Source organism: Hyla sarda, chromosome 3 (genome assembly GCF_029499605.1).
Source record: "Hyla sarda isolate aHylSar1 chromosome 3, aHylSar1.hap1, whole genome shotgun sequence".
Classification (NCBI taxonomy): Eukaryota; Metazoa; Chordata; class Amphibia; order Anura; family Hylidae; genus Hyla; species Hyla sarda.
The window spans coordinates 353,746,887-353,773,283 of NC_079191.1; the positions used below are offsets into that span (position 1 = coordinate 353,746,887).

The following is a 26,397-nucleotide window of genomic DNA, read 5'->3' on the forward strand; positions in this document are numbered from 1 at the left end:
TAGAACTTTTTCTTTTTGACCTTGCAGTGGTCACGTATTTATCATTTGCGACTTTTGCCAAAAGTCGCTATTTTGTGTGCAAAGGTACTATTTTAGGCGCAAAGCTACACCACCTACCAGTAGGCGTGAGAATCACTTCTACCTTCCACAATTCAACCTTTAACCTCTTGTGGACGACAGCGCCCCACTCCCCTTCTATGACACACGCTCAGGAGCTGAGTGCGGGTCATAGCTGGGTGGTCCTGGCAGCTCTCTGCCACCAGGACCCATCTCTAATGCTAGACATCACTGATCACGGTGATCCCCAGCATTAATCCCTTAGACACCGCAATCAAATTTGATTGTAGCATCTAAAATGCAAGTAAAAATGTCCCGGCAGCTCTGTGAAAGTAAAAACACCTAACCTGCCAAATTCAGGACCCGGGAAAGTGTCTACTTCCCTCCCTCACAAGCGTCTAGAAAAAGTGTATGTGGTAGAGCTTTTCCCACCACAGCAGAGCTGCGCAAAATTCATCATCCTGCTGCACCTTCTTGATAGATAAGATGCTAGTCAAACCCACCACCCAAATAAACGTGGGAAAATAGCTCTACCATAGACATTCTTTGACAAATCTGGGCCTATATATTCTAGCACACCCATTGAGCAAAAGGGTAAAAAAAAAAAAAAATAATGGGTTAGGTGTGTTGATGATGTGTTCATCCTATGGACGGGCACTCATCAAAAACTGTCAGAATTTGTTGCATATCTGAATACATGCCACCTGTTGATTGAATTTACATGTGAGTCAAGTATGGATCATATACATTATTTAGATGTTGATGTGATGAACAGGAAGGGGAGGCTAGAAACAACCCTTTATGCAAAGCAGAGTGACAGGAATAATCTTTTACATAAGAATAGTGCACATGTTCCTCAAGTTTTAAGGGCATACCAAAAGGACAGATAATCCGGAAAGCACAGAAAAATAAAGAGATCAAGATAAATACATTTTTGCAATGGTGTTATGAGAAGACGCTGTTGAAAAAAGTGGGTAAGTAGGTGAATAAAATACCGAGGGAAGAGTTGAGGAAAAAGAAAGGTAATAAGAGAACAGAAAAAAGTGACATATTTATGTTTCTGTACACTATAGAAAAAAACAAGTTGACTACCACTTGGATAATAAAACATACCTTTTATTGAATTACACTTAAAAAACAGTATCTCAATAAAATAATGATGTAAGCCAGGATTACAGACATAAACAAGCCAGAAATGCAAAGACAGCTACAATATTGTATACCACTCAATGGGAATCATCCATATCAGAGATCACATAAGTAACCAGTATGGCTCGGAGACTAGGCATCATTGGAAGCACAATATGGCAACTTACTATCTCCATTAAAGGGTCCCTATCACCTGTCCTGTCCCTGTAGCTAAATGTAAAGGTATGTGAATCACTCACCCATATCGGTAGCTGAATTTGCACCTGGACCCCGAGCGCGCTTTCGCTCCTTGTTACTGTGTAGAGTCAGTGTTTATATATGAGGCCAGTGTGTCTCCTACTTCCGGAACGCCACTCTGACTTCCTGTTACGCTGCCTTCACGGCCGGAATCATGCCAATCCACATCTGCGTCATCACGCAGAGCAGCATAACCATGTCATATTGACGTGGAACGCTGATCTGCGTTACCCTGACACAGAAAGAGGATAGCGCGGACCGCACAACTATGCGCATGCGCACATTGGAAGCAGCCATATACAGGTATTAACTATGTAGTGCCTCCCCATGAAACCCCTCTCAAGTCCATTACACATAAAGTGCATAAGTGCTCTAATCACAATATATATATATATATATATATATATATATATATATATATATATATATATATATATATATACCGGTATATATATATATATATATATATATATATATATATATATATATATACACATAAATACCACCTAGGAAGAATTATAATTATAAATAGATAATAAAAGGTTAACAAATAAGAATAGTGTAATATGAAATTTTTTTTTTTAAATAATGTTAATTATAGATTGATACAGCAACCCATTACTACATAGGATTTGTGTCTATGTTGTGCCATGGCCGGGGTGCATAATAAAATGCACCACGACCATAGCAGTCCACAGCCCACAAGACCACAGATAAAACCAATATACTCTTATGCCGCGATATATAATAATAATAATATACAAACACCTAATAATATGCTGTGTTAAGATGCATGTTGATATGCATGCCCATGCGTGCGTCCACAAACGGGCATGCCTCTCCGCACGCAATATTATAATATGAATATGTGTACATCATTTCAAAAAATAAAACACAATAAAAAATAATGAAAAAAAAAACACACTGAGCTATATCATTTGCATGATCCCATATATACGGAAGGAGGGAAGGAAAAATGGGGAGGAAAAAGGGAAGGGGAGGGAAGTGAGGGAAGGGGAGGATTGTGGCGATAAACTGGTGAGGATAAGAGGGGAGGTGAAGGACATAACGATATTATATCAGCTTCATTTCAACAGTTGTTGTCCCATTCTTTCTTTCCATGCATTTTGAACATTTCTCCTTCCAACATTCCAGTTTTTGGCATTTTAATGTCAGAGACTGTCACATCTTAGATCAAGGTAGGCTCCCATGATGAACTATCTAGAAGATACTGTAGGATGCTTAAAAAAACCTACTAAAAAAATCAAAAACAATGAACAATTAAAATCATATTATAGGTGGATAGCTTTTGCAGGTAGGAAGCAAAGCTTAATTGTTCATTTAAACCTTGTGGGGCCAGCGTTCCGAGTGTCACTACCCATCGACACTCTTTTCTAGCTGGTAAATTCCGCACATCACCACCTCTGATGCCAGTATGTACTCTCTCAATCCCTCTAATTTTCAGTCCCTGTGGATCTCCATTGTGCGCAAGCTTAAAATGCCTGGAAATCGTTTTAAGGGTATGGATGTCATTTACCTCCCTTGCCGCTATAATATCCCTTACATGTTCACGTGTTCTCACTCTTAGTTCTCTTGAGGTGGGGCCTATATATATCTTGCCACAGCCGCAAGTCGCATAATAGATCCCATTGCAGCTGCTGCAAGATACATATTGTCGAATTTTAAATGTGTGTTTTCCATCAGCCGATACAAAGTGCACTGCCCTGACGATTTTAGCACATGATTTACAACTCCCTGGGCCCTCTGGAACTAAACGGATTGTTAGTTACTGATGTGTAGTGACTCCTCACTAACATATCTTTGATATTTTTTCCTTTTCTGGTCGTCATCATAATCCTATCTGTTATGTAGGGAGCAATTTGGGGGTCCGTCTTAAGGTTCCCCCCAATGTTTTTGCATAATGTCTCTCATTCTTGACCATTGACAGTTATAGGCCGATATAAATCGTGTTCTATTGTCAGTTGTCCCTCCCTCACAAGAGTCTAGAAAAAGTGTACGTGGTAGAGCTTTTCCCACCACAGCAGAGCTGCGCAAAATTCATCATCCTGCTGCACCTTCTTGATAAATAAGATGCACGCTAGTCAAACCCAACACCCAAATAAATGTGGGAAAATAGCTCTACCGTAGACATTCTTTGAGAAATCTGGGCCTATATGTTCTAGCACACCCATTGAGCAAAAAGGTAAAAAAAAAAAAAAATGGGCCAGGTGTTTTGATGATGTGTTCATCCTATGGACGGGCACACATCAAAAACTGTCAGAATTTGTTGCATATCTGAATACAGTGGTCCCTCAACATACGATGGTAAATCGTTCCAAATGAGCCGTGTGTCGAATCCATTGTATGTTGAGGGATTCGTGCAATGTAAAGTATAATAAGCTGTACTCACCTGTCCCCGCCACTCCGGACCGCGTCCCGCCGCTCCTGAAGGTGTCCCCGCCGCTCCCGATGGTGACCCCGGGCCTCCGCTGGGCTCTTCTGGTCTTCTCCGGTCCTCTGCTGGGCTCTCCTGGTCTTCTCCGCTGTCTTCCGCAAGGCCTTACTGGGCCTGCGTAGCGACGTCATTACGCCGCTGCGTACGCCGTTCCTATTGGATGATGGGACGGCGTGCGCAACAGCGTATTGACGTCACCGGAGAGGGCCGAGAAGACACCGGAGGACCAGCGTTGGACCGGAAGGGCACTCCGGAGCATTGTGGAGGGGTAAGTAATACTCACCGCACGACACGGGGAACATTAAGCTGCTAGCCGGCAGCAGCTTAAGCATTTTGCGCTGCCGGATAGCACTTAATGCGATGGCCCCGACATAAAAAAGCATCGTATGTCGATGCTGACATCGACATGCGATGGCCTCTGAGAGGTCATCGTATGTCGATTTCATCATATGTCGGGGCCATCGTATGTCGGGGGGTCACTGTACATGCCACCTGTTTAGATGTTGATGTGATGAACAGGAAGGGAAGACTAGAAACTAACCTTTATGCAAAGCAGAGTGACAGGAATAATCTTTTACATAAGAATAGTGCACGTTTTAAGGGCATACCAAAAGGACAGGTAATCCTTGCAAAGAGGATATGTAGTACAGAAAGTACAGAAAATTAAAGAGATCAAGATAAATACATTTTTGCAATGGTGTTATGATAAGACGCTGTTGAAAAAAGTGGGTAAGCAGGTGAATAAAATACCGAGGGAACAGTTGAGGAAAAAGAAAGGTAATAAGAGAACAGAAAAAGGGGACAGATTTATGTTCCTATCTACTTATGATGGACATTCTAAAATTATTAAAAAGGTGATTAATAAATACTTGGATTTGTTAAATGCAGATGAAAAATATGGAAGTTTGTTATGAGATCCCCCGAGATTTACATACCGGAGAGGAAAATCTATAACAATTTTTCTGATTAGATCAGATTTACGTAAAAAGAAGAAATTAAGACAGACATTTATAAAAGCAAAAAAATTATGGGGCATTCCCATGTAGGTCATGTCAGAATTGTATTGGCATAATTAGGGGAGATTCTGTAACACATTCTACTAAAGGTACATAAATTCCCATAAAAGGTTGGTACACCTGTGAAAAGAAACAATTAATATACCTGCTTAAATGTCCTTGTGGTACGTCCTATGTTGGTCAGACTGAATGAGCACAAAAGTTTTACCCAGAATTATATGAAAAGACAGCTACAATTAGTAACGAAGAAGTTAAAGAGAAAGAAAAATATGGGGAAAGAGTTCAGCTAGGTGGATGGTATTAGGAGAGATTGAGGCGACAGGACAAGAGGAGATAAGGAGGAGACTGGAAGTGGATTGGATACAGCACAATGGTTCACTAGCTCCAGACGGCATAAATGAAAATGGTAATTTTAATGTTTTCCTATAAATGTATTTAGTTCTGCACTCCATCATGTATAATGTTATATTGATGTTTTAATGCTGTTTTTACTATATATAACACGGTGGTGGCTGTGCACGCAGCAGATTTGAGAAAGGGAGGTAACACTCCTGAAACGTCACCAAATGGCCAAAACTCACAGGCTGGTGAGGGGTCTGTATCTTGGATAAAGCATGTGGAGAAATGCAATCCAAATCTATGTGTGTTTTTAGGAATGTGAAGCAGCCAGGAAATGCCTAACCTAAAAACGTTAAGTTACCCTTTTTTTTTTTTTTTTTTTTACAACATGACCCAGTATATTGAATTTAGTGTGGGTAATATAGCTGTCAAATTCTCTTTAATGTCTCTATGTATGTGTAGGATGTTCCCATGCTATCTAATTAAAGGGGTACTCCGGTGAAAACCTTTTTTCTTTTTAAATCAACTCATTCCGGCCAAAAAGTTCAATTTTAACCTCATCGGTCCACAGAACTTGTTTCCAAAATGCATAAGGCTTGTCTTTATGTTCATTTGCAAAGTTCAAACGCTGATTTTTGTGGTGAGGACGTAGAAGAGGTTTTCTACAAGTATATCTTTATAGTGGAATAGTGTACCACAACTCCAGTGTCTGCCAGATCTTTCTTCAGGGATTGTGCAGTCAAACGTGGGTTTTGAATTGTTTTTCTCACAATCCTGCGAGCTGTTCTGTCTGATGTTTTTCTTGGTCTTCCAGATCTTGCTTTAATTCCCACTCTTCCTGATGACTGTCATTTCTGATGATGACTACATTCCAAACAGAGGATATTGACATCTGAAAATGTTTTGCTATCTTCTTATAGGGTGCGTTCCCACTTGGCGTATACGCAGCGTATTTCACGCTGCACAAAATTTACAGCAGCAGCGGGAAATACGCTGCGTATTCCTTGCTCACTATACACACAAGGCTTTCCGTCTGCAGCCCTATGTGTGCAGTGAGTTTTGGAGTCGCGCGTCACAGTCATGCCGGCACACAGCCCCGCCTCCAAAACTCACTACACCCATAGGGCTGCCATCGGAAAGCCCTGTGTGTATAGTGAGCAAGGAATATGCAGCGTATTTCTCGCTGCTGCCATAAATTTTGCACAGCTTGAAATACGCTGCGTATACACCAGGTGGGAACGCACCCTTAGCCTTCTCCAGCTTTGTGAGTGTCAACTATTTTCAGTTTCAGATTTCTAGACAACTGCTTAGAAAAACCCATGGTGCTGATTGTTGGGGCAAGGTCAGATGAGTCTGGGCATTTAAAACCTTTGAGATTGACATCACCTGGTCTTCCCAGAGGATGATTGAGAACAATCCATGACACTGGCAGGTCTCAGCTTTGCAAAGGGGGCAGTGCATGCTATAAATTCTGCAGGGTGCCCAAAATTTTACTTTTGTTGACATATTATAAAAATGTCTAATCTGTAATTTGATGCCTTTTGGAGATTTTTCCATCTTTCCTTGGCTGCAAATTTTTCCTGGGGTGCCCAAACTTTTGATCCTCACTGTATCTGGCAATCTGGCATATAGGACTGAATAGGCTACAGCCGCTTTGCGACACAATCGCTTCTACTGACCACCACAATTGCTTCTGGAAAGCCAGTAGAAGCGATTTTGTGTTGTGGCATGGCTGCTACAGTCCTGCCTGCATGTTGATGTGTTTCTCTCCGCTATAAAATAAATCGCATGAAGTTTACTGCTTTGGGTGAGTGTCCTTTTTCTCTCTAAACACTGCCTTGGATCTAAACAGAGTTTGCTCTTGAAGAGGAAATCTGGGCCTCACCAGAATATGGAGTAAATCAGTGATGTATAACGTTTTGCTGGTCTACTTCTGAGAAGGGGCAAAGATCTTTTTTTGTTAAGCAAAACTGTTGCATTTGTACCATTTGTTGTTTGATATTGTATTGTTGTATACTGTACATTCTCAAGGATTATGCTTACATTATATATTTAGAACTTGATACCCTTTGTAACATGTCTGCTAGTAAATGTTCTAATAAAAACACATTTGAAAGATAAAAAAATAATTTTAAACTTGTATTCACACCCTAAGTAAAATACAGTATCCTGCGCATATTTGAGGCACAGGATTTGTATACTGCAGAGTTCATTGTAAACTAAATGGCTGAACACGGTTGGAAAATCTGCAGCTTCAAATCCTGCCATCAAATATGTGCAGGATACTGTATATGTGAATAGACCCTTAAAGGGGTACTCCGGTGGAAAACTTTTTTTTTTTAATGAACTGGTGCCAGAAAGTTAAACAGATTTGTAAATGAATTCTATAAAAAAAAATCTTTACCCTTCCTGTACTTTTTCGCAGCTGTATGCTACAGAGGAAATTCTGTTCTTTTTTAATTTCTTTTTTGTCTTGTCCACAGTGCTCTCTGCTGACACTCTTTTTATTAGAAAAATACAAAACTTATCAAATACAAAACACAAAGCAAGCTTAACCAGCTATAACATAAATAAGAAATACTTTAGAACCAAAAACAAAACCTCAAACAAAACCCTGCCTAACCGGCCAGCCCAGCTTTACTGAGATACTAAAATACTAAGATATTAAAGTATGCCCAAAATATCTAATCAAACACTCACACACTTACCGAAAATGAACATAAGAAAAATAAATAAATAAATAAAATAGCACAACTTGGCTTGTCAAAATATAAACATAAAAGTTATCATTACCCGACTATAACTCAAAACCATCCATACTTGGGAACACGCAACAAGAAAACTAAACAGAAACCTCAAAAAAAAAAAAAAAAAAAAATTATTATGTTTTTTTACTTTTTTTTTTTTATATATTTTTTTTACTTATTTTTTTGCATTATTTATATTTTTTTTTATCTTTTTATATATATACATATATACATATATATACATACACACACACACACACACATTTTTTTTATAAACAAAAAAAAACAAAAAATAAAAAAATAGCAATAATAATAAGAATAATAATAATCAAAATAATCATATCACACATACATTCACTTACAAAATGTCCAAATTAACTGGATCCTCTATCCGGGACTAATGAAAATACCAAAGAAAACATAAAACAGACCAAATAACTGAAATAAACAAAATAAATCACATATCAACACAACAACTGGTCCGGCTACCATAACGCTATAACATGAAACAATATGAAACAATATAGGTATAACAATATAGATATAACACAATATACGTACAAAATTACTAAATATACTATATAAATAAAATATAATATAAACAAAATATATGCACTACAGAAAACACCTACAAGATCAATAGAAAACCCTAGGAAAAACCCTACACTAAAACTGTACCCTCACCCACACCACCCCTCCTGTACATGGGTCAGAGTCCATACCGTTCTTACAGTTCACAAAGTCCAGTCCTTAACTGACCCATGTCAGGTCCCCCAAAGATGAACACCACCACCCACAAGCACACCCTCCCCACCTAGCACTCCTCCCAACCAACTTATACACAAACTTATACACACTGAACCACAAACCACTTTAGGCCCAAGTTTGGTCGCCTGTAAGCCCTTCATACCATATCAGCTTAAAAACAAAACAAAAAGCTAGCGTGCACATGCATCAGCCCACCACCAGGGAGAAGGATGGCAGACTTGATACATTCAAAATAATTTTACACTCTTTCCCTAACTCCCCCTACAATTCTCCCTAATCCTATCCCTCCATTCAAACTAACCCTGTTCTCATCCTATCTCTATCCCTATAACACTGTCCCTAACCAAAATAAAGGTACTCTACCTGAAAGGTCTAGTACCTAGGGCACATCAAAAGAAAACCCTCTCCATAGGAGAGAAGCCCTACTGGTACCAAGACTGCCATACTCCAAAGACCTGATCTTCCCGAGGTCACCAGTGATGTTCCTACAGACCTCCACCTCGGAGAGGATTTTCTGTTGGGTCGACACTAAACACCGTGCATTCCACGTGTAGTACCTAACCACTAAACTAACTAAGAATAAAGTGCCCCGATCTCGGCCACCCAGGTTCCTGAATGCCCCATAAGCCCACTCCTGATAGGTAAGGCCGGCAAGTTGACTCCAGCCGATGGAAGCGCCCACCCTGTTGTAAACCCCTATATTAAAGGGACAATGAAGCAGGAAATGGTCCATGCTTTCCAGCATGTCCCCGCACTCTTCTCGGGGACATCCCCGGTCATCAGAGTTCCTACACTTCAAATTGTCCCTCACATATAGCTTCCCCTGAAAGCAGCGCCAGGCCAAGTCCCAAAACTTCTGGGGGATCCTTTTCATGTTTAAAAGGTACAACCCCACCCTCAGATCCCGACCTGGGCAGTCCCTGAGCGCCAGAGGCTTCTGGAAGTGGGTCAACAGAACCCGTTTGTCAAGGAACTGCCTTGACTGGGTCCTGATCTCCAACACTCCCAGACCCCACCGACGTATCACCTTCAGAGTCGGGGTAGCGTAAGCCGGAAGATGCCCATGGGGCGTACGGAGGTCCTTCACTTGCCCTCCTGTCTCCCATTCCTGGAAGAAAGGCCGAAACCATTCCCTGCAGGAGAGTACCCACGGAGAAGCCCTCTCTGACCAGAGGTTTGCAATGTTGGCTTTCAAGAAGGTGTTGGTTAAGAACACCACAGGGTTTACCATAGATAAACCCCCTAGTCTCCTCGTGCGGTACGTAACCTCCCTCTTGACTAGGTTCATCCTGTTTCCCCATAACAGTTGGAAAAACAGGCTGTAGATCCTAGTGTGGTAAGCCTCTGGCAAGATACATACGCTGCCCAGATAGATAAACAAGGGGAGCAGGTACGATTTGATCAGGTGTACCCTTTCCCTGAGGGTCATAGACCAACTCTTCCATTGGTCCACCTTCTGAGCGGCATCCTGGAGCTTACCATCCCAGTTTTTGGTGGGATAATCATCCTTGCCGAATATGATGCCCAAAACTTTTGCTGACTCTTGGGGCCCTGGAAGGGTGTCCGGGAGATCAAACGTGGGATCTCCCCCTCCCAGCCAGAGACTCTCACACTTATCCCGGTTGATCTTAGACCCGGATGCCTCCGAGTAGCGGTCCACTTCCGACATCACCACATCGACCTCCTCTCGCGAGGACACGAAAATGGTGACATCGTCAGCGTACGCCACCACTCTCTGGGCGACATCCAGCTCCGCCAGACTCATCCCGACTCCCGCCAACGGCCCACAATCTACCCTCCGGACGAAGGGATCGATTGCGAACACGTATAACAGCGGGCTCAAAGGAAAACCCTGACGGACTCCGGACCCCACCTCAAAAGAGCGGCCAGACCAACCGTTCACCAGTGGAAAACTCTCTGCCCCTGCATACAAGATCTTAAGCCAATTAACAAAAGGACTCGGTAAGCCATATCTCAGGAGGACGGACCAGAGGTACTCGTGGTTCACCCGATCAAACGCTTTGGCCTGATCCAGGGACAGCAAGTACCCCTTCCAGAAACCCGCACTACTCCGCTCCACTGCCTCCCTGACACTAAGGACCGCACTTAAGGTGCTTCGGCCTGGAACAGAGCAGTGCTGGGCCCGCGAAAGGAGCCGGGGTGCAAACTTCACCAGCCGATTAAACAGTATCTTAGCCAGAAGCTTCCTGTCCGTATTGAGAAGAGCTATGGGCCTCCAATTCTCAATACGGCTGGGATCTTTACCCTTTGACAAAAGAATCAGGGCTGACCTCCTCAATGACTTCGGCAGAGTGCCCGAGGAGAGACACTCATTGAATACCTCAGTCAAGAGGGGAGCTAAAGACTCCTTAAAGGTCCTGTACCACTCGGATGTTAAGCCATCCGGACCTGGTGACTTCTTAGGGGCAAGCCCCTCGATCGCCAGTCTCACTTCCTCTTCCCTGATTTCTTCTGCCAAAACATCAAGAGAGGGGTCTACCCCTGGCTCAGGAATGGTTTCAGTCAGGAAAACCGACATCTTGTCTCGATCTAGATCCTTCCTCCCCAAGAGGTGCGAGTAGAAGGATCTGACGACCTCCAAGATCCCTGATCTGGACCGATTCAGAGATCCTGTACTATCAATCAGTCCTGAAATGACTTTACTACTCACTGACATCTTACAGTTTCTGTAAGGGTCGGGCGAGCGGTACCTCCCGTAATCCCTCTCAAAAACCAAAGATGCGTGCCTATCATACTGACACCCCATCAGCAAGGATTTCACTCTGGAGATATCCTCTCGGCTACCTCCAGTCGAGACGAGAAGCTCGAGTTTCCTCCTCAGTCCCTGATACAGGCGATACCTGTTCAGGGACCTGAGGCTTGAGAGCTGGTGGAAGAACCCCGCAACCCGCTTCTTGAATATCTCCCACCACTCTGACTTACTACTACATAGGCCCAGTAAAGGTACCTGACTCTGAAGAAAATCCTCAAAGGACTGTCTTACCTCCACTTCCTCCAGGAGGGACGAATTCAGCTTCCAATAACCTTTACCCATCCGGGGGGTCTCTGAAACATTCAGGGAAAACAAAATCATACAGTGATCGGAGAACTCCACCTCAACCACGGACACTGCGGAAGAGACGGCTTCCTCCTTTAAATAAAACCTATCTATTCTAGACCTGCGACTACCTTGATGATAGGTGAAACCCGCGTGGCCCGAGGGGTTCCGGATGTGGGCATCCTCTAGGCGAGCTTCTCTAGCTATGCTAATCAGTGCCACACTATCACAAGTCAGCGGACCATTGGAGCCTCTCCTATCTTGGGACCTCGTGACATTATTGAAGTCCCCTCCAAAGATCACCTGCCGACTCGTAAAAAGAAAGGGCTTAATCCTCATAAAGAGATCTTTACGGCCCCGCTTAGTTTGCGGGGCATAGATGTTAATGAGCCGGAGCTCCTGCCCCTTCATGAGGACATCTAGGATCAGGCACCTCCCCATTTCTAATTCAATAACCCGTCGGCATTCAACAGGAGCGGTAAAAAGGACCGCCACCCCACTATACGGCTCAGCCGCAAGAGACCAGTGGGAGGGACCGCGCCTCCACTCTCTCCTGGCTTTTACCAGGGAGGCTAGATCTGACAACCTGGTCTCCTGTAAAAAGAAAATGTCGGCTTCAACGCGGCCGAGAAAATCAAAGGCTGCAAATCTAGCCGTATCAGATTTTATGCTGGCACAATTAATAGATGCCAGCGTCAATGGGGTGAGTGCCGCCATACAGGGTGATTGAGTTAGACGGCCTTCTATCCCTTACACCTTCTTCCTCTCCTTTCCCCCACCCCCATCTGAGTCAGAGGAAGACCCCTTACCCCTTTTAAGGCTGTGGGATAAATCCATCCCAGGATCTTTACCTTTGGAATCCAGAGTTGCCTTTCCCCTTGAGGAACCCACCTCAGGGGTGGAAGGCTCGGCGCTCCCTTGAGGCTGCACCACTTCCCGCCCCTCTTCCTCCCCCTCAAGAGGAGGAGGCGAGATAGTATCCCCGAGGGCCTCATACCGATTCGAGAGGACGATCAGAGGGTCGGAGACTGGGATGTTCCTTTTCAGGTCTGGGGCTGTAACAGAAGAGAGGAACAGAACCTCCTTACTTTTTCCCCTTTTCCTCCTCCTCTTCTTTTTACGGTCACCATTTAGTTTCTGCCCTCCCTCCTCCTCCTCATCCACTGTTTCGTATTGGGAAGAACTGGAGGAGAGGGCAATCTCACCCTCCTCTCTGCGAATTCTCCCGACCTCCTCATCCAACTCAGTCTCACCCAAAACCTCAGATTGCTGACCAACTGAGCCCGTGCCTGGAGAGGGACCCAGAGCTACCCCTGGCACCTGGGAAATCTCCTGGACCCTCTCCAACCTGCGCTTCTCCTCTCGCCTCAGCTTAGAGGGGGTCTTGTGCTTCTCCCTCACTGGTTTTGGTGCCCCTTCTCCATGGCTGGTCCCCTCCTCCACTGAGGCAACCGACAGGCTCTCCCCAGCAGGAGTGGTCGCAGCATAGGAAAAGGAGCGCGGACACCGGCTGAAAGGGTGACCTAAGTCACCACACAAGTTACACCTAATCTGCCCACAGGTGGCTGCCAGGTGACCCACCCCACAGCAGAGGGCGCATATCTGCTGAGTGCAGTTTGCACTAAAATGGTTGGGGTCACCACACCTGTGACACAGCTTCGGCTGCCCTTGGTAGAAGACCTGAATCCTGTCGCGTCCAAGGAAGGTGGCCGAAGGGATGTGGGTGACTGTGTTCCCTGAACGCCTGAGACGGACGGAAAACGTCCAGGCCCCAGACCAGATCCCGTGTTCATCAAAATTCTTTCGGGGGACGTCCGTCACCTCCCCGTACCTGCCCAGCCAGGTCATGATATCGTAGCATGAAAGTGACTCATTACGGGTTAATACGGTCACCTTCTTCAGCATGCTTTGGCGGGATACCGCTTTTACAGCAAAATCACGCCATCCGGGCTCGTTCTTCATCAGCTCATAATTAGACCAGAAAAGATCAAGTCCCTCTGGCCTAACAAAGCTGACGTCAAACTCGGAGGAGCCGAAGGGGTGAATCAGGGCAAAGATGTCCCTAGCCCTGAAACCCATCTGGAGCAGAAGCTCCACCACCTTGCCCCTTTGTGGGCACGCATCATTGCCAGTCCACACCAAACGGGCCACATTCCTGCGGCCAGCCTCCTGCCCGGGTGTATGGAGGGACCATACGATCTCCCCATCTTTTTCTCGGAACGCTCCAAGACCATGTCTCTCCACCCAAAAAGACAGGTCCACCTCCTTTCCCTCTACCTGGAGCGTCCTCTCTCCTCTCCTAAGCGCCTCCAGGAGGCGCCGCTGCAAGTGACCATTTCCAGATTCCAAAGGTAAAGAACTCCCTGAACCTCCCGAACCCCCAGCCGCCACACTTGCATAACTCCTGGCGACTGGGGGGGCAGCCGGACCAGACCCCGACACACCAGAGCCACCAGCACTTACACCACAATCATTCCTCCCATCCATGACACTCCTCCTATTCATACCACTACCATTCCTCTCATCCACAGCACTACCACTCCTCCCATTCACAGCACTACCACTCCTCTCATCCACAGAACTTCCACTCCTCCCATTCACAGCACTACCACTCCTCTCATTCACACCACTACTCCTCTCATCCACAGCACTTCCACTCCTCCCATTCACAGCACTACCTCTCCTCCCATTCACACCACTTCTCCTCTCATCCACAGAACTTCCACTCCTCCCATTCACAGTACTACCACTCCTCTCATTCACACCACTACTCCTCTCATCCACAGCACTTCCACTCCTCCCATTCACAGCACTACCACTCCTCCCATTCACACCACTACTCCTCTCATCCACAGAACTTCCACTCCTCCCATTCACAGTACTACCACTCCTCTCATCCACACAGGTATTACTAAACCCTTTCAGTGCAGTAACTTTTTCACTCTTACTTTTGGCTGAGCTGGCCGGGATAGACTGTAATGTTGCTGGTGCCGATGTCACTAACTCTGCCTCTGGCATCACATCTCTGCCGCTGATGTCACTAGTTCCATCTCCTGACGTCACTTCCATGAGCAGGGCCGCCCCTCCTCCACCATGTGACGTGTAGGAAATCCCCTCCCTCACAGGGGAAGTTTCCATTATGTCAGCACTTGCACTGAACGACCGCATGGACTGTCCAGCTGATGCCCGGACACTCCCCCCCCTCACAGGGGAGTGCCCTGCAGCACCAGCAATGCCCAGGGGACCGCCCCCCACTTCAAGCCTGTCCTGCCCTTCCCTACCGACAGGACAGGAGGGCTTCTCAGCATCTCCCTCCGCCATCTTGGATTTCACACTGTACCCCCCGTGCTGGCCCCGCTCCACCTCAGAAGTGGGGTCTTGCAGAGTGGGGGGCCCAGCAGCCTGTACCGACTTCTCAGCCGGCCCAGACTGCTGGAAAGGACTAAATACAAAACGGGTGACTTCTCCCACTTTCCTCTTCTTTTTGCTCCTCTGCCCTTTCTTCTTCCCTCCTTCAGGGCCCAGATCATCACCAAAAGAAAAGTTCTGGAAATGAGTGGGGGATTCCTGCAGGATGATGGCCCGGAGCACCCCGCCATCACTGTCCTCCTCGCTCTCATCAGCAGATGACACAGGTAAGGCCACCATTTGAGCAGCAGCAAGGTGGTCTTCACTGAGGGGGGGGGCTAGGGGTGACACAGACAGCAGGGGCCCCACCATCCAGCACCACACTCTCCACCCTCCCCTCAGCCTCTCCGACAATCTCTGACTGTTCCACCTCCTCCTCCTCACCGCCACTACTCTCCCCATCATCCACCACCTCCTTACCTGGGGATTTCATGGCGGTGAATCTGTCCTTGTTTAGCAATTTTTCACGGAAAAGTCCACTGCCTTCCAAAAGGACCTTTCTCCTTTCTTCCAACGCCTTAATCTCTGTTTTCCGGGCTTGTATTCTCACCCTCAGCTCGGGTCGTTTTTTCTTGGGACCCCTGTCAGCCAGGTTTTGGGCCAGGCGCAAATCCTCCCTGGCTGCCTTTAGTTCTTTCCCACAGCGGTCGTACTCTGTAAACCGAGCCGTCATCCTGGAGCAATATATTTCCGCGGACTCTTTCGGGTCTCGGTTGCCCCACATCTCAACATTCTGCAGGCTTTTCTTGGCCTTCCTGCCACTAGTGGCCTTTCCACTACTTGCCGTTGCCTGGGGAGCAGGGACCACATTACTGCGGTCCCTGCTAGATTTTCTCACACAGGCCGGAAGACTGGCTGTAGTTGGCTTCTCTCCACCCCCCGCCAGCCTGGAACGGGAAGTGGAGCCCCGAGATTCCCGGGGCTCCATGCAGGGAGGCTCTCCCCAGGAGTCTGCCACCCTCCTGGGAAAAGCTGTTAGAACACCTGCCTCTGTAGTCTGCTTGGAAGTCCTGGAGAGCTCAAACAGGGACACACCCGCACGCTTCTCACACTGAACTGGTGTGTTTCACAGGAAGTGCTCTCTGCTGACACCTCTGTCCGTGTCATGAACTGTCCAGAGCAGGAGAAAATCCCCATAGCAAACATAATCTGCTCTGGACAGCTCCTGATACGGGCATCAGGTGTCAGCAGAGAGCACTGTGGACAAGATAAAAAAAGAAATTAAAAAAGAACAGAATTTCCTCGATAGCATACAGCTGCTAAAAAGTACAGGAAGGGTAAAGATTTTTTTAATAGAAGTTATTTACAAATTTGTTTAACTTTCTGGCACCAGTTGACTTATAAAGACCTAAAAAAAATGTTTTCCACCGGAGTACCCCTTTATAACAGACCTTTAACCCCTTAAGGACGCAGGGTTTTTCCGTTTTTGCATTTTCATTTTTTCCTCATCACCTTCTAAAAATCATAACGCTTTCAATTTTGCACATAAAATTCCATATGATGGCTTATTTTTTGCGCCACCAATTCTAATTTGCAGTGAAATTAGTCATTTTACCCAAAAATCCACGGCGAAACGGAAAAAAAATTCATTGTGCGACAAAATTGAAGAAAAAATTTAATTTTGTAAATTTTGGGGGCTTCCGCTTCTACGCAGTGCATTTTTCGGTAAAAATAACACCATATCTTTATTCTGTAGGTCCATACGGTTAAAATGATACCCTACTTATATAGGTTGGATATTGTCGGAAAAAAATCATAACTACATGCAGGAAAATGTATATGTTAAAAATTCTCATCTTCTAACCCCTATAACTTTCTATTTTTCCGCGTATGGGTCGGTATGAGGACTAATTTTTTGCGCCATGTTCTGAAGTTTTTATTGGTACCATTTTTGTATTGATCGGACTTTTTGATCACTTTTTATTCATTTTTTCATGATATAAAAAGTGACCTAAAAGACGCTATTTTGAACTTTGGAATTTTTTTGCGCGTACGCCATTGACCGTGCAATTTAATTAATGATATATTTTTATAGTTCGGACATTTCCGCACGCGGCGATACCACATATGTTTATTTTTATTTACACAGTTTTTTTTTAATGGGAAAAGGGGGGTGATTCAAACTTTTATTAGGGAAGGGGTTAAATGAACTTTGTTAACTTTTTTTTTTTCACTTTTTTTTGCAGTGCTATAGCTCCCATAGGGACCTATAACACTGCACACACTGATCTCTTATGCTGATCCCTGCAAAGCCATAGCTTTGCACGGATCAGTGAGATAGGGGCTCGATTGCTCAAGCGTGTAGCTCAGGCTTGGAGCAATCAAACCCCGATCGGACGCCGCGGACACAGGTAAGGAGACCTCCTCTTGCCTCCTAGCTGATCGGGACGGATTTTATCGCAATGTCCTGATCAGCCCGACTGAGCTACCGGGAAGCGTTTACTTTCACTTTCAGATGCGGCGGTCAACTTTGATCGCCGCATCTGAAGGGTTAACAGCACGCGGCACAATGATTGATGTCGCGCGCTGTTAGCCCAGGGTCCCGGCTTTGACTAGCAGCCGGGACCGACCCAGTGTGATGAGGGGTCATGGCGTGACCCGTTTTAAACACCGGGATGGGGCGTGGGGCGTACAGGTATGCCCTACGTCCTTAAGAGGTTAAAGGGTATTCTGGGCCAAAACTTTTTTTTATATATATCAACTGGCTCCGGAAAGTTAAACAGATTTGTAAATTACTTCTATTAAAAAATCTTAATCCTTCCAATATTTATTAGCTTCTGAAGTTGAGTTGTTGTTTTCTGTCTAACTGCTCTCTGATGACTCACGTCCCGGGAGCTGTGCAGTTCCTATGGGGATATTCTCCCATCATGCACAGCTCCCGGGACGTGACATCATCATTGAGCAGTTAGACAGAAAACTTCAGAAGCTAATAACTATTGGAAGGATTAAGATTTTTTAATAGAAGTAATTTACAAATCTGTTTAACTTTCCGGAGCCAGTTGATATATATATATATATATATATATATATATATATATAAAAGGTTTTGCCTGGAATACCCCTTTAAGATAAGAATAGTTGAAGTAAAAATAATTGTTGAACTGTTATGGGCTATGAATCTATCTACCCCTCTGAGGCTATAATCACAATAAGTTTTCAGCCTACGGCTGCCGGATCCGGCTTGGAAATGTCAAAACCGGACGCACCCATTTCCCATCCGGACCCGCGCAGCTTCACATTCACTTTAATAAGCTGACCGGAGTCTAATAGTGACTGCTATTCGGTCTGCTCATTTTTGCCCCGTATCCAGTTTTGTGACCGGACCTAAACCGTGGTTGTGTGAGTGCAGCCTGATACTGTTACACATGACTTTTCCTGCACCCCTAACAAATACATTACTGAGGCCATCATGTTAAACACAGAGGTTGGTCACAGTTTATTTTCCATTTTGATTGTTATTTTATAGACAATAAAGGACAATAGAGTGTATACAGGTATACAGGTGTCTACTCTTGTGCCTTGCAGGATGATGACAGAAGACTTTCCTCATTCTCCCATGGCACATCCAGTATTGTAAACGTGCACAATAAGGTCTGCAAAGTAAGAGAAATACATTAGATGTATGGCTAAGCTTTTAGCTCGTGTTTAAACAATTTAGAAGTTGCACTTTCTGTAGTATTGAAGTGTCCTTCACATTTTTGAGTTATAACACAATTCATTCTGAAGTACTGCGTAAATGAACATTAAAGGGGCACTACTTAGGTCACTCCATAAGATGCAATGAGTGAACTGTTGTAGGCACAAATGTTAGTGATTTTACATTTTTGTCCATCTGATGGAATATAAAAGTTATTACTCACTTACTTAGATTCTACTAATACATGAATGAACCATTGTTTCTCAAATTCTCTACAATAATCATATCACCACCTCCCCCCTTAAAAAATAATTAAAAGTAAACCAATTACCGTATATACTCGAGTATACGCCGAGTTTTTCAGCATGATCTCGGCTTATACCCGAAAACGCCCCCCTCGGCTTAAACTCTCCGTCTGTCAATCCCTTCTCAGTGCTCTTCAACCTGCGGACCTCCAGATGTTGCAAAACTACAACTCCCAGCATGCCCGGACAGCCTATCGGCTGTCCGGGCATGCTGGGAGTTTTAGTTTTGAAACAACTGGAGGTCCGCAGGTTGAAGACCACTGCAGCCTTCGTCATCATCCAGACCCCCCCTTTAGTTTTCTACTCACCTCCCCTCGGTGGGAAGGTAGGGTGAGCTGGTCCGGGCCATCTATGCTGCAGGGACCATCCGGTGGGGAGGCTTAGTCGTTCTGGGCTGTCCATCTTCACCGGGAGGCCCTCTTCTCTGGTCCGGGCCGGCCCCGGCCTAGTGACGTTACCTTGACGACAAGCACAGGGATGTCCGTGCGCAGCAGACGTCCCTGCGCATGAACGTACCTGTGTGTTGTCGTCAAGGCAACGTCACTAGTTTGGATGATGATGAAGGCAACGTCACTAGTGGTGGTCTTCAACCTGCGTACCTCCAGATGTTTCAAAACTACAACTCCCAGCATGCCGGGACAGCCGATGGCTGTCCAGGTATGCTAGGAGTTGTAGTTTTGCAACATCTGGAGGTCTGCAGGTTGAAAACCACTGATGAAGGGATTGACAGGCGGTGATGATGAATGGGGGATGGGGTGATGACAGGGTGATGATGACGGGGGTGTTAATGACGGGGGTCTGGATGATGACAGGGGGGATGATGACGGGGGTGATGATGACAGGCAGTGATGATGACGGGGGTGTTAATGACGGGGGTCTGGATGATGACAGGGGGGGGGGATGATGTATTTCCCACCCTAGGCTTATAGTCAAATCAATAACTTTTCCTGGGTTTTTGGGGTGAAATTAGGGGCCTCTGCTTATATTCGGGTCGGATTATACTCGAGTATATACGGTAGCACACATTAAAATGGTAAAATATATCATACAACCCTGACCTTGGCAAGTTTTGAGTCTTGAATGAAGTCACAGGGTCCCTTCTCGCTTGCTGAGACTCTCTTGCAATCGGTCCTGCCCATTTCTACATTCAAAACATAGCGTATACCAGCAACCACCTGGAAAAAGAGAAGTCTCAGGCAAGTTGTAATACAAAGAAGCTAAAACTGAAATACTTTTAGATCATCAGACCATCACATACCTCTCTAATCCTTTAAGGCTATCTTCACATGGCAGAATATCAGTGTGGAACTCGGCATAAGAAGAAGCTCTGCAGCAGCAAAGTTTTATTGATTTCAATGGGATTCTGCTGCACCGAGCAGACGGCACAATTTCCATTCCAGATGTTTCTGGCGCGGGAATACTGATTCTGGCGTTTGCAAAAACATTGAACATGTTTCTGCGGAGTCCGCACAGAAATGCATTGCCATCTATTGAGATGGCGTATTTCCGAGTGGTCTTAGTTTGCCGAATGTCCGTATGGAGAGTTTCCATGTGGACATTCTGCCGTGTGAACCCGACCTAAAAAGGACCTGTGGCCCCCCAAAAAATAAGATAGCTTAGGGTATCCTGATTATTATTTTTACACTTTCTCAATAGGCCCTTCCTTTCCTGAGATATGAGGGTTTCTACTTTGTAGAATATATCAGGAGATAAGAGGGATTATACAGGCAGTGATGTGAGTTGGGCACACACACCCCTCAATGTAAAACATTCACACCTTGGACTGTATCAGACAGTGTGATCAGGGTACCTTTTTGGGGGTTGGCCACAGGTCCTCTTTAAGACAAATTTGAAGTCTAATATAGGTCTCACATGAGGGAAATACATTTTGACCGCTTAAAGGGGTACTTCGCTCCAAGACATCTTATTCCCTTTCCCAAGGATAGGGGATTAGATGTCTGATTTTAGGGAGTCACTGGGACCCCCACAATCTCAGGGCTGGCACAGCGGCATTCTGAATGCGGAAGCTTGTATCCGTCACGCCTCCTCCCATAGACATGAATGAAGGGGGCATGATGGCTGTGGTCACCCATCATCTTGCACAGAGCAGAGTTCGCTCCGTGCACTGGATGACTGGGGTGCCATGCCAGAGATCGTGGGGGGTCCCAGTGGCAACCCCCTGTGATCAGACATCTTATCCCCTATCCTTTAGAGCACCCGTTTAATGCATTTTGATGTACATCATTCTGTTACACTGGCTCTTGTGCCGATGTCATTCACAGCGGGAGACGGTTGCCGCACATTACCAGGCTCCCGCCGCAACTGACAGTTAACCCTTTAGATCCTGTGGTTAGTGTTATCACAGCATTTAGCGGGTTGAAAGAAGGGGGGAACGTCCCCTTTTCCTTATCGGCACCCTACAAAAGGATTATGGGGAGCCTCCGGTTTGCCTGCTGTTAACCCCTTAAGGACGCAGGGTTTTTCAGTTTTTGCATTTTCGTTTTTTCTACCTTACCTTTTAAAAATCACAACCCTTTCAATTTTCCACCCAAAAATCCATATTATGGCTTATTTTTTGCGTCAACAATTCTACTTTGCAGTGACGTTAGTCATTTTACCCAAAAATCCACAGCAAAATGGAAAAAAATATAATTGTGTGACAAAATCAAAGAAAAAACGCCATTTTGTAACTTTTTGGGGGCTTCTGTTTCTACGCAGTGCATATTTCAGTAAAAATGACACCTTATCATTATTCTGTAGGTCCATACGGTTAAAATGATACCCTACTTATATAGGTTTAATTTTGTCGTACTTCTGGAAAAAATCATAACTACATGCAGGAAAATGTATACGTTTAAAAATGTCCTCTTCTGACCCCTATAACTTTATTATTTTTCCACATACAGGGTGGTATGAGGGCTCATTTTTTCTGCCGTGACCTGAAGTTTTTATTGGTACAATTTTTGTTTTGATCAGACTTTTTGATCACTGTTTATTCATTTTTTAATGGTATAAAAAGTGACCAAAAATACACTTTTTTGCACTTTGGAATTTTTTTACGTGTACGCCATTGACCGTGCGGTTTAACTAACGATATATTTTTATAGTTCGGACATTTACGCATGTGGCTATACCACATATGTTTATTTTTATTTACACTGTTTTATTTTTTTATGGGAAAAGGGGGGTGATTATTAGGGAAGGGGTTAAATGACCTTTATTAACACTTTTTAAAACTTTTTTTTTGCAATGTTATGGGCTCCCATAAGGACCTATAACACTGCAAACACTAATCTTTTACAGAGATCACTGGCATGTATTAACACGCCTGTGATCAGTGTTATCAGCGCTTGACTGCTCCTGCCTGGATCTCAGGCACGGAGCAGTCATTCGCCGATCATACACAGAGGAGGCAGGTAAGGTCCCTCCCGGTGTCCTGTAAGCTGTTCGGGATGCTGCGATTTCACTGCGGCGGTCCCGAACAGCCCGACTGAGCAGCCGGGATACTTTCACTTTTGCTTCAGACACGGCGGTCAGCTTTGATCGCCGCATCTGAAGGGTTAATACAGGGCATCACCGTGATTGGTGATGTCCCGTATTAGCCACGGGTCCTGGCCGTTGATGGCCGCTGGGACCGACCCGATATGACGCAGGGTCACTGCGTGACCCTGCGGCATATCACGGGAGTCGGCGGAGGATGTAAATATACGTCCTTCGTCGTTAAGGGGTTAAAGCTGTTGAGATTGCAGTGGGACAGCCCCCTGGTGAAACAATAAAGATAAAGTAATATAAATTTATAAAAATTAAAAAACTTTAATTTTTAAATTCCACCTCCACTTTGCTTTAAATTTAGTGAAGAACCTAAAGAGTTAATACACTTCTAAATGTTATTCTGAATACTTTAAGGTTTTTTTTTAAATGGAGTGATTTATGGGGATATCTAAAAGACAGGCCCCTCAAATCCACTTTAGAACTAAATTTAAGATCACTATTACATTTTTTTAAATGTTTTTATGGGGCTCATTTTTAATATAGCCTAGCGATCTATAGTTTTTACCTTTTTTTTTTTTTTTTTTTTTTTTTAAATAGGAATGGTTTTCTGGTATAGAAAGTGACCAAAGATCACTTTACATATATATATATATATATATATATATATATATATATATATATATATATATATATATATCTGAAAAACAAATAACCTGACCAAAGAATTCCAGAATAGCATTTTTTTTTGTTACGTTTGTGCCATTTACCATGTGGTTTTATTAATGTTATATTTTAATAGTTCGGACGTTTTGCATGTAGTGATACCACATATGTTTTTGTGTGTTTTTGTTTAAATTTATTATTTGAAAAATTGTAAAAGGGAAGGGGCTTATTCATATATATATATATATATATATATATATATATATATATATATTTATTATTGTTTTACAAATTTATAGTCCCCATACTATTACATGTAATCTTTTAATTGCTAACACTGTTCAGTACTATGCTACAAGCATAACAACCCAATTGGTGATGTCTGTAGCCACCTTGTATACTCAGCTCTTGAGCGAGCTTCATACACCGGGAGTGGGCACAGGCTGTACGTGTGCTCCCTTGCATCCTCTAGGAGTTAAAGGAGTATTCCGCCCTTAGACATCTAATCCCCTATCCAAAGGATAGGGAATAAGTAGTAGAGGTCCCGCCACTGGGATTACCCGCGATCTCCGTGCAGCACCTGGCATTCTGTGGCGGGTGCTGCTTTAGTCTCGGAAACGCTGGGTTTCCGAGACAGAGATGTGATGTCACCCCACACCCCCTCATTATGTCATGCAATGCCCTCTCGTGATGTCACGCCCCTCCATTCATGTCTACAGCCATCATACTCCCTCCCATAGACATGAATGGAGGGGGCGTGGGGTGATGTCACTTCTCCCTCTCGCAAACCCAGCGTTTCTGAAACTGGAGCAGCATCCAGCACAGAATGCTAGTGTGTCTAAGGGAGAAATACCCCTTTAACTGAGATATGTGGCAATGAATTAGCAGAGAGAATTAGCAGATAATTTTTTTGAAGAATAGAAAAAGTACAATACATCATGAAAAAAACGGTTTCATTTGGAATCATTTGGATGGATCTTTTTTTTAAATTGGGCACAGTGATTAAAGGGGTATTCCAGCACTTAAAAATGTATCCTCCAATAGGGAACAAGTGTCTGATCGTGGGACTCCTAACCAAGTACTCGGTTATTTCGGACACTCCCATAGACAATGCATGGAGTGTGCAGTGGGTAGACTTAGTGCCCTGTTCTGGAGATTGCAGGGGTCTTAGAGGATGGATACCCTGCGATGAGACACTGCTGTTAGTGTGCTGCCAAATTCTGTGACCATAGCAGAACCAGAACAGTAAAGAAAAAAACACAAGAATAATATGCATAATTTACCTGAGATTCAGCAGATACAATCTTCATTAGCTTGTATTCATATTCCTCATTGGATTGTTGATTGAACCCATTGACTGCCAGGGTGGCTGCCTTTACAACTTCTGGGTCACTGGGATCATCCCTCTGAAATCCTCCAACGAGTATATTACCATACACATATACACACAAGAGAGAAAGAGCCACCAAAGCTCTGAAACACAACCCTGCTAACATATTGCTTTCTGTGGAAGAGAATGAAGGGAAAGAGAAGAAGTCCGAGCACCAGCCGGAGTCCACATTTATAGTCCTGAGCAGGTGGGCATGGGGCAAAAGTATAGTTTAAATGTTGATAAGACTAATGCATTTCCAATTATGTGTTATCTTATGATAACTCGTATAATACCAGGTATTTATTCATCTTATAAATCTGTACAGTTGGCAGCAAATAAAGAGGAAAGTCTTACGTCATAATGTTTTATCATAGAGGCAAAGTAATTTTTATCTTATCTGAAATATAAGTATAAATATGGTTTAAATGGCAAATATGATTAAATGTCACACAAGACAGGACTACGTGGCTAAGGCTGGATTCACCCCACATTTGTGATGTATGTCTCCAGTATAAAGTGAATATCAAAAGTCTACATACCCTTTAAAAATTCCAGGTTCTTGTGATGTTAAAGAATGAGACTGTCACGTAGAGCAGGGATAAGTACTGCCCTGAGCTTACCAACAGCCGGGTGGTCAAACAAGCCAGGTGCAATCCCAGATAGCAGCAAAAGTAGCATATCAATAAGCAGAGAATGAAAATGTCACAAGCCGAGGTCAGAATACAAAGGATCAAACAAGCAAGGAGTATGCAAGAGCTAGTGCAGAGGAATTGAACGCAAGCAACTTGAGATATAAACTCACTGGGGGACATGTATCATTATTTGTGTATGGTAGAAGCATTTTACCCCTTTTCCCGAATTCTAAATTATGCGCAGAAGCGCTAAATTTATCAATCAAGTGCAATGAGCTTCATAAATTGCGGGTAAATATAGTAATCTCCTAAATCCACTCTTTGGAAAATAGAATCGATGATTTAGAGCATCTTGCTACATTAAGTCCAAGATGGCTTATATTTGTGCAAAAAAAACAGCCCTTGCGGCAAAATTTTGGGTGTAAAGGAAAAGTACCCAGTTACTAAATCCATGCGTACTATATGTGGCACTCCAAGGTACCCCGATTCGGCCACATCTGGAGGACATGCTCTACCAAAACGTGCGCAAAAATATACGCACAAAACAGGTGTAAAATCTTTGATACATTTCCCCCACTGGGTATTTATGTGCAGCTGAGAAGGGCATGGATGCTGAGACCAGATGTAATAGGTTGCATGTAAAAGCCCACTGATAGGCCAGGCATCATCACAACAAGGCATAATACTTAAGCCAAACACAGGAAAATTAACCCTAAAGTCAGAACCCGATCTTACTCATAACAGTACCGCTTCCTTTAATTAGTGGCCACTGGATCCTTTTTGATGGTGATGATTTGTCTAGGTGTGAGGCAGGAAATTTCTTGTGGGCCGAAACTTCCACTTACCCTCTTGGCTCCTGATCTGGCCTTGTGCATTGTTGCCCTGCCTTTAGTGATGACATCACTAGAGGCGGAACTACAAATAGGAGCCTGGGTGGTAAGTGAGGCTCTGTTCACAGTTTTTTGCATGCCTTTTTGTTTAAAAAAAGGCATGTTTAAAAAATTATAATGTGAGCAGACCCTTTATGGCAGTGTGTTCCTAAGCGGGGAGCCTACAGCTATT

At 44.2% G+C, this 26,397-nt stretch overlaps 1 protein-coding gene across 1 annotated transcript; it reads right to left on the reverse strand.

Moving 5' to 3' along the window:
* Positions 1-18,668: 18,668 nt before the first annotated feature.
* Positions 18,669-24,880, reverse strand: LOC130362704 (cystatin-2-like). The gene is made up of 3 exons (XM_056567611.1): positions 24,615-24,880; positions 20,235-20,351; positions 18,669-18,827 (listed from the first exon to the last, which is right to left on the reverse strand). The coding sequence occupies exons 1-3, from the start codon at positions 24,825-24,827 to the stop codon at positions 18,741-18,743; spliced, it is 417 nt and encodes a 138-aa protein (XP_056423586.1). The 5' UTR covers positions 24,828-24,880; the 3' UTR covers positions 18,669-18,740.
* Between the last annotated feature and the right edge of the window lie 1,517 nt (positions 24,881-26,397).

Excerpts from the sequence above, each read along its gene's own strand:
- LOC130362704 (XM_056567611.1), bottom strand. The coding sequence starts at position 24,827 with ATGTTAGCAGGGTTGTGTTTCAGAGCTTTGGTGGCTCTTTCTCTCTTG. Across the intron at positions 20,352-24,614 it reads TTGTATCTGCTGAATCTCAG|GTGGTTGCTGGTATACGCTA; the intron begins GTAAATTATGCA and ends CTCTTTTTCCAG. Across the intron at positions 18,828-20,234 it reads AAGACTCAAAACTTGCCAAG|ACCTTATTGTGCACGTTTAC; the intron begins GTCAGGGTTGTA and ends CTTACTTTGCAG.